The sequence below is a fragment of the Phoca vitulina genome, unplaced genomic scaffold, assembly GCF_004348235.1.
Source record: "Phoca vitulina isolate PV1807 unplaced genomic scaffold, GSC_HSeal_1.0 scaffold36, whole genome shotgun sequence".
Taxonomy (NCBI): Eukaryota; Metazoa; Chordata; class Mammalia; order Carnivora; family Phocidae; genus Phoca; species Phoca vitulina.
Genome location: NW_022589739.1, coordinates 6,574,158 through 6,588,650, shown reverse-complemented (window position 1 = coordinate 6,588,650; position 14,493 = coordinate 6,574,158). Strand labels below are relative to the sequence as shown.

The window sequence follows — 14,493 nt, the reverse complement described above, 5'->3', positions numbered from 1 at the left end:
TCCGGGGCCTTGTCCTGTCACTCTACATACTCTCTCTAGATTATCTCATACAATTCCATAGTTTTAAATTTCATTTATAAGTCAGCAGCTCTCAGATTTATTTCTCGGCTCAGAAACTGTCTTTTGACCTCCAGATCTGTATATCCAACTGCCTGAGATCTGTCTCAGACATATCTCTGATACTCAACTTGTGATCTAGCCTTGCCCTAATTTACTCCTCTATAATCATTCCTGTCTTGGAAAATGACACTTCATTCACCCAGTAATTCATGGCCGAACTCTGGAAGCCCTTCCTGACACCACTTTTTCAATGACCCATATATCCAATGCATTATCAAGACCTAGTGATTAAGATTTATTTATTGCTTGATTGATTGTAGTGGAGGTGGAGAGAAATGGAGATGCAGTATATATCTCTCTCCACCTCCACTACCTTAAAGCTATTCCTAGATATTTATCATGTGTCACCTGGACAGTCACCAGGACTAGTTTCCCAAGTGGCCTGCCCACATCCTCTCAAATACTCTCTAATCCAGTCTCTACAATGTAGCCAGAACAATCTTTTAAAACCACAGAACCAATTCTCTCTCTCTTTCACACACACATACTGATTGAAACATATAAACATCATTTCAAACTTTTCAGTTACACTGCACCTAAAATAAAATCCAAATTCCTTAACATATCCTATGTTAAAAGAAGTCTCAGAGACAAAAGCATTTAGAAAAAAAGTTTTCATAGAAAAACACTTGCAAAAGTTTACAAGTGAGTTCAACTTTAGAAGGACTGGTTCAGAAAACACACCCCCCCCCCAAGGTTATATGGTTCATGATGGAAAAAATAACTTTCTCACATGATTGCCATACTCCCCCAAATTATTGCGTATCACCAGACTTATAAAAGACAAAAGTCGGCATTATAAAAGCCAGTGATTAAATTGTTTTTGTTAAGGAATCAGAAACATGTGAGAAAGGCTAAAAGTTTCATTCATTTTGGAAACTATGGATAGTATGACACCGTTCTTTTTTGGCTTATCTCGGAGCACAAAGTGTTTTATTTTTCCTAACTGTGGTATGTGACATTTATACTTATTCATATTGGAAGCAGGACAAGGTGCCGATTTTGCTTTACAAAGATAAATCTGGGCCTGATCTGGCTCCTTCTCATGTCTTCATCCTCAACTTATGCTACTCTCCCCCTCATTTCTATGTTCCAGCCACGTGGCCTTCTTTCAGGTTCACAAGCTCTTCCCTAGCACAGTATTCACTCTCTCTGGTACACACTCCCCTATAACCTTTACCCAGCCAAATTTTACTCATCATCCCAGTTGCAACTTAAATGTCACTTCCTCCAAATCCCAATCTAAATCAACACTCCTATTATTCAATCAGTCATAGTGTCTGTATTATAAGTTAGGATGCCTTTGGCTGTCAGTAACTCAAAAACTAATTCAAATGTATTGCTAGTGTCTTTGAGGCCAGGGAGGTTTGAGCATAGAGAAGAACACTCACCACTATGTATACTTTTGTTTAAAGCTCACTATATAAACCTTAATATGTAGTAAACAGTATTTCCTGGAAATACTTTGCTGTGCTGTCCAAAACAGTATCCACTAACCACACATGGCTATTGACACTTGAAATACAACTAATGCAAGTGAGGAATTAAATTTTTAATTTTATTTTTAATTAAAATTTAAAGCTGATAATTTCTTCAGTGACTGGAAATTTTTAAGTGAATTTGGAAAAACTCAAGTATGTGAATCTATCTTTTCAACTGTAAATTTTATGAAATCTAATACAGTTCCAGTATTTCCAATTGATATTAAGCCATTAAGAATAAAGTATAGGGCACCTGAGTGGCTCAGTCGTTGAGCGTCTGCCTTTGGCTCAGGTCATGATCCCAGGGTCCTGGGATCGAGTCCCACATCAGGCTCCCTGCTCAGCGGGAAGCCTGCTTCTCCCTCTCCCACTACCCCTGCTTGTGTTCCTGCTCTCACTTTCCCTGTCTCTGTCAAATAAATAAATAAAATCTTTAAAAAAAAAAAAAAGAATAAAGTATATAGATGGAACTAGAGGGTATTATGCTAAGCTTTCTCAATCAGGGAAAGAAATTATCATATGATCTCACTGATACGTTGAAGTTAAGAAACAAAACAGAGGAGCATAAGGGAAGAGAGGAAAAAATAAAACAAGATGAAACCAGAGAGGGAGACAAACCATAAGAGACTCTTAATCATAGGAAACAAACTGAGGGTTGCTGGAGGGGAGGGGGGTAGAGGGATGGGGTAACTGGGTGATGGACATTAAGGAGGGCATGTGATGTAATGAGCACTGGGTATTATATAAGACTGATGAATCACTGACCTCTACCTCTGAAAACAATAATACATTTTATGTTAATTGAATTTAAATTTAAAAAATAAAATTAAAAAAAGAATAAAGTATATAAGTGTAAAGTACATACTGGATTTCCAAGACTTGTATGAAAAAATATAAAGTATCTGTTTTTATATTGATTACAGGTTGAAATTATATTTTGGATATATTGGGTTAAATAAAATATATTAGTAAAATTAATTTCATCTATTTGTTTTTGCTTTTTTTATGTGGCTAATAGAAAACTTTAAATTACCTAGCTTATTTTAAATTACATGGCTAATTGCAGGGTTAACATTATGTTGGACAGCACAGCTCCGAATAGTTACTCAACTAATCAAAAGCATAAATTTAACAAAGTTTCCACGTAAAGGCTTACAAAGTGTCCAGTTAAAGTTTTTGAGGGAGTTGGGAGGAAATACAAACATCAAATTGGTATTTTTAAAAGATAAATGTGTAAAATGCTGAAGCTGGATGGGAATTTAGGGCGAGTGACTGGAGTGTTGGGTAAAATGGGAGGCTACTGCAGTAAGCCAGGCAGAAAAGAATATTGGTTTGGGCTAGAATGGAGGTGGTGAGATGAAGAGAAGATACATCTGAGAGACACTTAGGAGGTAAAACTGACAAAGTTTAAAAATTTATTTAATCAGATTATCTGACTGAATCAAAACACTGATTACAGTTTAATCATGTTTTACAATGAAAACAGTAATTAAAATGTATTTAATCAAATTATATAATTTAATCAAAACACTGATTACAGGTTTAATCAAATTCTTCAACAATTTTATTGAAATCACAAATCTAGCAGATTCTCATATCCTTCTAAGAACCGAAAACACACACACACACACACACACACACCAAGCACTATAGCAAGGTTACAAATACAGCAGATTCTCATATCCTTCTAAGAACCGAAAATACACACACACACACAATTCATTGTAACCTTATATTTAAACTGATCACAAAGGTAGCCCAGGTATGACTTGCACCTCACATCTGCTAAACGAAGAGCCCTTGTTTGGGCTGAGGAATAAATGATTGAATTATTCACGGCAACCTTGTGCAGAAAAGATGCGCCAAGTCCGGGGCGCGGAGGCGGAGTCCGGCTCGGACACTACTGCCAGAATTGGCCGGAGGTCCCACGTCAGTCAGTGGCCAGGCCCGGAACCCGCGCCTCATTCGTCGCCCCGCCCACCGCGGGGCCGGGCGGCTACGCCTTCAGCGTTTTCATTCAGGCTGCGCCAGTGCGGGCCTGATTCAGAAGCCGCAGACCCACCGAAGGGCTGACACGCTAACGAAAACCTCGACGCCGTGGTTCCACAGTCGAGGAAACGCCAGAACCACAGGCTGCGCCTGCCGTCTGACAGGCCCTCCAGCCGGGAATGCTTCCGGGTCAGGGGGCGGGGCTGCCGGAAGTGGCCGGACGCCGTCTGCTGTTCGTTGTTTAAGCGGCTGACGGGAAGGAGAAGCCCAAGCTCCGGCGGCGCCGCGGAGCGGCAGTCACGACCTGAGCCCGGGACGCCGCTAACCTCTGGACGAGCCAGAAGCCAGGAGTACCGGCTGCGGAGCGGAAGGGCGAGACGCCCGCTCGCCTTCTGATCTCATCATGTCGCGGGGCTCCATCGAGATTCCCCTCCGGGACACTGACGAGGTAAGTGTCGAGTATGGGGGAGGGTGGGGACCTTGAACTTGGATGATCCCTTCCTTCCCCCTTCTTTCGACTTCGCCTCTGAAGCGGAAGCACCTTCTCCCCCAGGAGCCCAGGTCGAAATCCCCGACCGAAGCCCCAGTCACCTCCTTCCCCAGCCCCTGCACCTTTCCAGGCTGGCACCATCACGTTCCCGCAGCCTCGGGGCCACGCCGAGGAGTTCTTGAAAGTTCCTTTCCTACCTGTTCGTATGTGACAGTACTCTGCTCTCTTCCTAATTGTCGGGCGCAGGGGTGCGAGAGTGCGGATAAATTGTAAGGCGCCTCACAGATAAAAGAGGTGGGCGCTGATGTCACGGTGGTCTCTGCTGCTCAAACTATCTCTCCCTGAGAATACATAGGATGTCGCCCTTTATCCCTTAGAAACTCGAGTCTGTCATGGTGCAGTGTCCCCCACACACGGCTCCATCGGCGAAATAGAGACCCCGAGATACAGCCGCCACGGTGTGCTGATAGAACGAGCCCTCTCTGCCTTCCCCAGCCTCATCGTGGGTAGCCTTGGCTTGTCTGAGTAAAGCCCTCAGCACTGATGTTGTCTATATCCAGTATAATCTCATACTCTCATTTTTGTTCGATTGAGATGTAATATTGAGATATAATTGACTCAGCATAAAATCCAGTGGTTTTCAGTAGTATTGTTGTAAAGTTGTGTAAACCATCACCACCATCTAATTCCAGAACATTTGCCTACTGTTAAATTTTGTGCCCACATTCAGGAGTGTCTGTGACACACAAATGCTGTCTCCCTGATGAATGTACAGTGGCATTCAGGTTCACATAGCCTCTAGGATTGTGCTTCTCAGGTTGTCAGGCCTGTGGCATCAGAGTCTCTGGGGTGCTTATCTGCACTTCACCTGCATTATATGTTAGGCAGGGTTTTGTTTTGTTCTTTTTGAGTAAGCAAAGCTTTTGTAACATTTTATAGTTCTGGTGATTTGAAGACAACTAGCAGCATTGGTTTGCTACCTATTTTGACATGTGTGCCTTAAACGTGTCTTAACATATACTTGCTCAGCCCTATTGCAAGTGAACATAAACCCTATGTATATCCATATTGATGTATATTCTGAAAAGCAGCAAAGAAGAAATGTGAATTTAAAGGAGAAATAAGAGCCAAAACTGCATTTTGTGTTTTAGGTCATTGAACTTGACTTCGATCAGTTACCGGAGGGAGATGAAGTTATCAGTATTCTGAAACAGGAACACACACAACTGCACATATGGATTGCTTTGGCGGTCAGTGTTCATGTAACAAATATTTTTTATATGTTGACTAGGAAAAATATTTGGTTTCTGTTTTCAGATATAGTAATAGCCAGCTTGGGAGCAGGGTAAGTAAATTGTACCATATGTATGGAAGTTAATTGTATTACCATTTATAGAACAAGAAGGCCAGTTTCCTAAATACTACTCCACTGGTAAATTAATATATGTTGGTAAAGGCAAAATTCATTTAAGTTAAATAATACTCTGTACTGTGTATTTGATTATTAATCACTCAGTGAAGACTGGTTTGTGCTTTGTAGATAATCTGAGAAAAAACAAGGTGCCACCATGTAAACATTGTTACTTAGCATTGTTTTCCATAACAATAAAACATTTTCCATAAAATAGTCTAGAAGGTGATTATATTCCAGGCTAACTAACAAAAGCCCTTTTGGATGAAGTTTATCTCAGGCTTGTTTTTTGTCCTGTTTGGTCCCTTCCATAACATAAGCCCTATTGGAGATTCTCAGGAGAGTCACCTCAGCCTAAAATTCTAACACCCTTCACTCTCCCCAGCACCAACTGCCTAATGTTTCCTTTTTATGAGAACATCATAATAAATTATTCTGGTAATATAATCTAGCATATACTAAAATCATTTTTTTTTAAGCAAGTGTGCCCCAGGTCACTTTTGTGTAAAGATACATAGGAGGCTCCTCCTATTATCTTGAAAGGAGAAGTCGATCTGCAGTTGGGCTTATATCCAGTGCTCAAGCCAAACTGTAAAGAATTTCTTAGATAAGGATTTACAGAGAAATACTTTTAGTGACAGTAGTGCCTTTCTGAAGTGTTAAGTTTTCCTGGTCTATGGAGAACAAGCCATTAATGTTGACACACAGTTTTTAAAGCCAGAGGGGGAATTTAGATTTACTTTAGTACAAATGCCTCCTTTAACAGCACTTACAGAAAAAATGGAGGATTGAAAGATTAGTGTGGCACCTGTGGTAAAATTGATGAAACATTGTGGGCTGTAGAGTGTTACAGAGAAAAGAGTGTAGGCTTTGGGATTAGAGAAGCCTTTGTTCAAATTCCCACTTGGCTGCTAACTAGCTGTGTGACCTTAGACAAATGATTACCTTCTGAGCCTGTTTTCTCATCTAAAATGTGGGGATGTTAGCATTCATTTTAAGGGTGATTGTACAGATTCGAAATAAGTATATAAAGTTCCTGGCATAATCTGTGGCCCACAGTAGGTGGATAAAAAATGGCAGATCTTCCTTTTAGTATTAATAAATGAAACAGATGCCCAGGGAAGTTATTTAGCAGGCCCAAAGTCATGGATAATTTTGATAGATCTAGAACCAGAACCTAAGTTTTCTGTTTAGAATTCTACATCCGCGTCATTATTGCTTTTTCTCTTGGGCTCTGATTTAGTTTGAAATCAACTATTGCTAGGTAAGTAGTAATATGGAAACATTTATGGTGATTATCACTTTTTTAGCAACTTTATTAGGCATAATTCACCTACAGTAAGCTGCACATATTTGACATATACCATTTGAGAAGTTTTAGCATATTTCACACCTGTGAAATCATCACTACAATCAATATAATGAATATATCCATCACCCCCCAAACCTTCCTCCAAACTCTTCCCCACACCCCACAGTGGTCAGCCAACCCTTGATCTGCTTTTTGTTTCTAAAGAGTGCATGTTCTAGAGTTCTTACACAAATGGAATCATTACAGTATGTACTCTTTTTGGTCTGGCTTCTCTCACTCAGCATAATTATCTTGAGACTTACCCACATTGTAGCATGTATCAGTGGTTCTTTTTTCTGCTGAGCAGCAGCCATTGTACAGATATACCACAGCTTGTTTGTCCATTCACCTGTTGGTCAACAATTGAGTTGTTTCCAGTTTTTGGCTATTACAAATAGAGCTGCTATAAATGTTTATGTGCAGCTTTTTGTATGGACATACGCTTTAATAATTCTAATTTGATTCTTTATCTTTTAGCTGGAATATTACAAGCAAGGAAAAACAGAAGAGTTTGTAAAGTTGTTGGAAGCAGCACGTATAGATGGCAATTTGGACTATAGAGACCATGAAAAAGACCAGATGACTTGCTTGGATACATTAGCAGCCTATTATGTACAACAGGCTCGGAAGGAAAAGAATAAGGACAATAAGAAAGATCTTATTACACAGGCAACCCTGTTGTATACCATGGCTGATAAAATTATTATGTATGATCAGGTAAATAAGTCCGATTTCTTTGAATTTATGAAAGGGGAAAAAATACCACATGAGAGTAAACTGTGTGTGTGATAGGCAACAGATTTTTTTTTTTTCTTGGAAAGAATTTTTCTTAAAATAACATGGTTGATGATAAAAATATCAAAAGAAGAATTCCCTGTTAAAATTGGAATTTCTTTGGTTGTTGTACTGTTGAAGTAATGTGGGCAAATTTAGCATATATAAAACTTATCCATGGGGCACCTGGGTGGCTCGGTTGGTTAGGCGTGTGCCTTCAGCTTGGGTCGTGATCTCAGGGTCCTGGGATTAAGCCCCACATTGGGCTCTCTGCTTGGTGGGGAGTCCACTTCTCCCTCTCACTCTCCCTCTGTGCTTTCGCTCGCTCTCTCAAATGAATAAATAAAATCTTTAGAATAAATAAATAAATAAAACTTATCCACAGGTTGAGTCAGTAATTCCATCATCTCCAGGTGAATTTCAAGTATATTTTAAAAAATTTTTTATTTAAATTCAATTTAATTAACATGTACTGAATTATTAGTTTCAGAGGTAGAATTTAGTGTTTCATCAGTTGCATATAACACCCAGTGCTCATTACTTCAAGTGCCCTACTTAATGCCCATCACCCAATTACCCCATTCCCCCCACCCACTTCCCCTCCAGCAACCCTCAGTTTATTTCCTATAATTAAGAGTCTCTATGATTTGCCTCCCTCTCTGTTTTCATCTTATTTTATTTTTCCTTTCCTTCCCCTATGTTCATCTGTTTTGTTTCTTAAGTTCCACATATGAGTAAAATCATAGGGTATTTGTCTTTCTCATTTCACTTAGCATGATACACTCTAGTTCCATCATGTTGTTGCAGATGGAAAGATTTCATTCTTTTTGGTGGCTGAGTAATATTCCATTGTGTGTATATAGACATATATACATATGTGTCTATATACACACTACATCTTTATTCATTCATTTGTAGAGGAACATCTGGGTTCTTTCCATATTCTGGCTGTTGTGGAAGAATGAACTTTTCTTTTTGTCATTGTTCCTGGCACAGAAGACTTGCATTTCTGGATAATTTCTTGATTTGTAATTAAGAATTGCCCATTGGTAGTTTAAACACATTATAGTTGATAGAGGAATTGGTGTGATACTCCACCTCCTTCCTATATGGTTTTCATTTTAGTGTTACTATGTTAAATTGTGGTTGCTCCTTGGTAAAGTCAAGTCTAAGATGATATATTGCTTTTTCAGAATCATTTGTTGGGAAGAGCCTGCTTCTGTCTACTTGAAGGTGACAAAATGGATCAGGCTGATGCGCAGTTTCATTTTGTACTCAACCAATCTCCAAATAATATTCCAGCCCTTCTTGGTAAGTCATTTTTGGCAACCATCTTAGGGAACTGTATCTTTCATCATATGCCTGTAATATATTTCTTTGACTGGGCTGGACAGCAACGTAGAAGAGCTTTACTTTATAAAAATGAAACTATCTGCAATAGATCATTGTTTCTTTTGAAGTTACAATCACAGACCTGTACCCCTGAAACAAATAATACATTATATGTTAATTAATTGAATTTAAATTTTAAAAAAGGAAAGAACTCCCTTTACCATTAAAGTCACTTCAAAATATTATATATATAATATACCAGTTAAGAATAATTTGTTATCCACTTCTAAAGAGTCAATAAGCAATGTCTATTTGGACAACTATAAGCTATTTTAATTGTTTTATACCATTTAACAGGACTGTTTTATTTATAGGCATAAATTAATATATCCTTATGGAAAACAAGTTTAAATATGAAATCATTTTCACCATTTTCAAGTATTTCTTACTCAGAGATGTGTTTGATTTAGGTGAGTTCATGTAGGATATATGAGACTTGTGTTCTTTAGTCAATGCATGTTTATTTTTAAAAATTATTATAGGTAAAGCTTGCATTTCATTCAACAAGAAGGATTACAGAGGAGCTCTTGCTTACTATAAGAAAGCATTGCGTACTAACCCAGGATGTCCAGGTAAGAGAAAAACTTTATTTGAAGTCTAAGCTCTATATGATCCAACTGTGAAAATATTGAAGATTTGGCAATTGCCTATGAAGTTAGTTGTGAAAAGATGCTATAAGGTTGTTAAAATGACAGAATTGAAATTAAAAAAAAAATACTGTGTTTGATCCAAAAGCTGAATAGCAGATCTTATTTTTTTTTAAGATTTATTTATTTTAGAGATAGAGAGAAAACATGCATGAGTGGGGGTGGGGGGCAGAGGGAGAGAATCTTTAAGCAGACACACTGCTGAGCATGGAACTTGATGCAGGGCTCGATCTCATGACCCATGAGATCATGACCTGAGCTGAAACCCAAGATTCAGAAGCTTAACCATCTGAGGCATCCAGGCATCCCTAGCAGATCATATTATAATCTTTTTGCTTTATACTATTTTTCTATTGAAAATCTCAGTCATTTAGGAAATCTTATTGAGAATCAACTATTTGCCAGGCATTGTTCTAGACTGAAGGAATGCAGCAGTAAACCAAAGAGACAAAAATCCCTGCCTTGGGGTGCCTGGGTGGCTCAGTGGATTGAGCGTCAGACTCTTGGTTTCGGCTTAGGTCATGATCTTGGGGTCATGGGATTGAGCCCCATGTTGGGCTCCATGCTCAGTGGGGAGTCTGATGGAGATTCTCTCCCTCTCCCTCTGTCCCTCCCCCTGCTTGCTGTCTCTCTCTGGAATGAATAAATAAATCTTAAAAAAAAAAAAAAATCCCTGCCCTCATGGAATTCATTTTGCAGTGTGGAAGATAAAATGAGTAAAATATATACTGCATAAGATATCGGTAAAAGGAAAGTAAAGCAGAAAAAGTGTATGAGAAGAATTGGGAGATTGCTTAGAAAGGTTGACCAGGGAGCTCCTGGGTGCCTCAGTCAGTTAAGCATCCGACTGTTGATTTTGGCTTGGGTCATGATCTCAGGGTTGTGAGGTCAAGTCCTGCATTGGGCTCTGCACTGGGCATAGAACCTGCTTAAGATTCTCTCTCTCGGGGAGCCTGGGTGGCTTAGTCAGTTAAGCGTCTGACTCTTAATTTCAGCTCAGGGTCCTGACATCAAGCCCTGCATTGGGCTCTGTGCTCAGTGGGGAGCCTGCTTCTCCCTCTTCCCTCTGCCCCTCGCCCTGCTCATGCTCTGTCTCTCTCTCAAATAAATAAATAAAATCTTAAAAAAAAAAAAAGATTCTGTCCCCTTCTGCTCCTCCCCCCGCAAAAAAGAAGAAAAAAGAAAGGTTGACCAGGAGAATAGTAACAATTAAATAAAGACCTTAAAATAATAGACCTGTAGATATATGGAAGAAGATTATTCCCAGAGAGAGGGAATAGGAGGTACAAAGGTCCTGAGGGAAGAGTGGGTCTAGCAAGTCTGAAGAATGGTGAGGAAGCTAGTGTATCTGGAATAGAGAGAGAAAATGAGGAGGAAAAGTAGTAAGAATTGGGTCAGAGATAGAATCAAGGACCAATCATGTAAGGCATTATAGGTTATTATAAGGACTTAGGCTTTTACTGTGATAGACATAGGAAGCCATTTGAGGACTTTGGGCAAAGGAGTAAGTAATGATCTGACTTATATTTAAAAGGATCATTTGGGCTTCTGGGTTGAGACAAGTGGGGGGCAAGGATAGAAATGGGGAGACCTGGTAGAAGGCTTTTGCAGTCATGTAGGTGAGAGATGATTGTGGCTTGCACTAGGGTGGTAATAGTAGAGGTGCAAATGATCGGAATCTATGTATATTTTGAAGGAAGAACTGACAGAGTAGATGTGATGTATGAGACAAAGGAGGAATCAAAGGTAACTCCTTGTAAGAGTAGAGTTACATTTTAGTACATCTGGAAAATATAATTCAAAACGAATTAGTTTTAGACATGAAAATATTAAAATACCTTTTAGACCTACAAGTGGAGAGGTCAGGAGGGCTGTCATTCAGGAAAGAGGTCTGAGCTGAAGTAATTAATTTGGAAGTCGTCAACATAGAGATGGTGTATAAAGCCATGAAAATATGAGGTCACCAGGGGGATGAGTAGAGATAGAAAAGAGGTTCAAAGATGGTGTTCTAGGGCACTGTGACATTGTAGAAGGGAAATGAAGAACCAACAAAGGAGCCTGAGAAGGAGCAGCCAGAGATGTAAGAGGAAAAGAGAGTAAGGGCAATGTCCTTGAAGTCAGATGTAAAATGTTTCCAGGACAGAGAGCCTTGGAGATATAGCAGACACTGTCCCATTCTATTGTTAGGTCAAGTAAAATAGGAACCCAGAATTGATCATTGAATTCAGTAGCATAGTAATCATTAGTGACCTTGATAAAAGCAGTTTTACTGGAATGGTGGGGGTGAGATGCTTGGTGGATACATTTAACAGAAAATGGAAAAGGAAAGTTAGAGAGGCAGCAACTATAGATAGATCTTTCAAGGAGTTTTGCTATCAAGGGAAGAATAGGAGTGGGTTGACAATTGGAAAGGGAAATGGAATCAAGAGAGGATTTTTTTTTTAAGATGGGAGAATGTATGTGGATGAGAATAATGTAGTAGAGGGAGAAAATTTGATGATGCAGGAAAAATAGGAGAGGGTTGCTGGAGCAGTGCCCTTAAATAGATGAGAAAGGTAAGATCCAGTAACCAGTGGGGAGGTTGGCCCTTCATGGGAACATGGTGGAGTTTTGGCAGGGCCTTGAAGTTGGGTAGCAAGTATAAGCATAGCTCTGAAGGGAATGACAGTATGTGCACATAGTCAGTTACAATATTGAAGACCTTCATGAAACTTTTTGCTGTCTTTAAAAATTGCTGTTTGAAAATTAGATATTGAAGGTACTGTATAGGCAGGAGTGCAAGAAAAATACCAGTATGGTAGGTATTCTGTTTATGGCGAGAAAGGGGGTGGGCAGTGTGGTATAATATCCACTGAAACCAAATTTGTGATATACCAAAAGATTTTATAGTGTAGTTATACTGAGGTTAATTTTGAGATTTTGCAACTCATAGAGAATGTTTAAGCATTTTGTTTAATTCAAACCCTAAAAATGCCCTAGTTTGACAGATTGACTATTTTTTTAGCGGAAGTTCGTTTAGGAATGGGCCATTGCTTTGTGAAACTTAACAAACTGGAGAAAGCTCGTCTGGCATTCAGCAGAGCCCTGGAACTCAATTCCAAATGTGTGGGAGCATTGGTTGGACTGGCTGTACTAGAACTCAACAATAAAGAGGTATGTGAATGAAAAAATTCTTTTGTGACTGATCTGTCAGGCTCACTATTCCTTATCTACAACTCTTGAGACCAGAGTGTTTTAGAGGTCAAGACTGCAGATAATAGAAATGTAATATGATGCCTGCACTGCATAATTTGTAACACCAGGTATTAGGACACCACCCCAAAGGCAAACTTTTATTTCTCTGTCAGAATGAGTGACTCTTCACACTAATAGGGTAACCTCACAATTCAGGTAAAGTTTTGCCCCCATGTAAGCTTGCTCTAAGATTACCAAACAACTTGTTTTTTAAGAAGTTTTTAGATTTCAGAATTTCACATAAGGAGCTGTGCAATGTATGTCAGTTTGGAATGCTTTCCATTGCAAGTAACAAAAAGCCTACTGCAGTGACTTAAACATGAGGGTTTTTATCGTCTACTAAACCAGCTATCTAAGGTCTTGGATTTAGCACCTCAGTATTCTTAAACCCAGAATTTTACATCTTTCTGTCCTTCCTGAGTATGTAGATTTTCCTCCTTGTGTCTGTCACCTCATAGTTGCAAGATAGCTGCTATATCTCCAAGGCTCTCATTATTTCATCAACCTTATATAGAGGGAGGAAAGGGAAGGATAAATGGCTTTCTCTTAGAGCAGTTCTATCCCCATCACGCTTACCCTTGTATATAATTGTCTAGACAGGGTAATCAGAGTTTCTCAGCCTTAGCACTGTTGACTTAAGGAGCTAGATAATTTTTTGTTGTGGGAAATTATCCTACCCATTGGTAGGATGTTTAGCAGCATCCCTGACCTCTGCCCACTAAATGCCAGCACGTCCTCCCTGTTGTGATAATGAAAAATGACCTCACCCCCAGTTTAGAACCACTGCCTTAGACTGATCCCCAGAGAAGGGGAATAGGTTATCTTGACTGGTTTAGATCAACCATCATTCATCCCCTGGGGCTTGAGAAGAGGAGGAGGGAACTTTCCTTCCTGAAATTAAAAGATCACAAGCTGTAAAGTCTGGACTCTATTTAAACAGAGTAAGGGGGGTAAACTGGCTGTTGGGTAATCCACAGACATCTGCCACATCAAGAAGACAGCCAGGATCTATAAAAATACCAAAGGTGACTGTTTGTGAGGGAAGTTCTAACAGTTTAATTCACTATTTGAAATTTGTTTATCCCTGCTGAAGGTTAACTGAAACAAGAGCTATATTTTGGTGTCTGAACTTAGATTTATGTAACCTTATTTCTTCAGACTATAAAAAAACTTCAGAAAAAATGCTAATTGAGTAATGGCCCTGTTGTCATTGTTTTTCTTTTAGGCTGATTCCATAAAAAATGGTGTCCAGCTTCTTTCCAGAGCCTATACTATTGATCCCAGCAACCCCATGGTATTGAACCACTTGGCAAATCACTTTTTCTTCAAAAAGGTAGGAGAAGCCAATTTATTAAAGTTGTTTGCTTTTAAATCCTGATTTGTTTTTCTTTTCTGCAGTTGATACTTTATTTTTTTAACTTGGAAAAAAATTGAAAATGTCAAGAGTTTTTTTCAAATTAAAATTTATATTAGTTAATTGGGGGTGGGTGTGTTTGTTCATTCACTCATTTAATATTTATTGATCCTTTATACTGTACCCAACACTGCAGTAGACATGTGGAGACCAGTAAAGTATGGTTTCTGCACTCGGTTCGGCTTCGTAG

The 14,493-nt window shown here is 39.1% G+C and overlaps 1 protein-coding gene across 1 annotated transcript in view; it reads left to right on the top strand.

Moving 5' to 3' along the window:
* The first annotated feature begins 3,267 nt into the window (after positions 1 to 3,267).
* The window catches only part of CTR9 (CTR9 homolog, Paf1/RNA polymerase II complex component), a 29,231-nt gene continuing 18,005 nt past the window's right edge, over positions 3,268 to 14,493 (top strand). Inside the window, exons 1-7 of the mRNA XM_032427214.1 lie at positions 3,268 to 4,038; positions 5,232 to 5,330; positions 7,320 to 7,559; positions 8,810 to 8,927; positions 9,491 to 9,580; positions 12,660 to 12,808; positions 14,115 to 14,222. Of these exons, the coding sequence (XP_032283105.1) occupies positions 3,994 to 4,038; positions 5,232 to 5,330; positions 7,320 to 7,559; positions 8,810 to 8,927; positions 9,491 to 9,580; positions 12,660 to 12,808; positions 14,115 to 14,222 (849 nt within the window). The 5' untranslated portion in view covers positions 3,268 to 3,993. The remainder of the gene's footprint in view (positions 4,039 to 5,231; positions 5,331 to 7,319; positions 7,560 to 8,809; positions 8,928 to 9,490; positions 9,581 to 12,659; positions 12,809 to 14,114; positions 14,223 to 14,493) is intronic.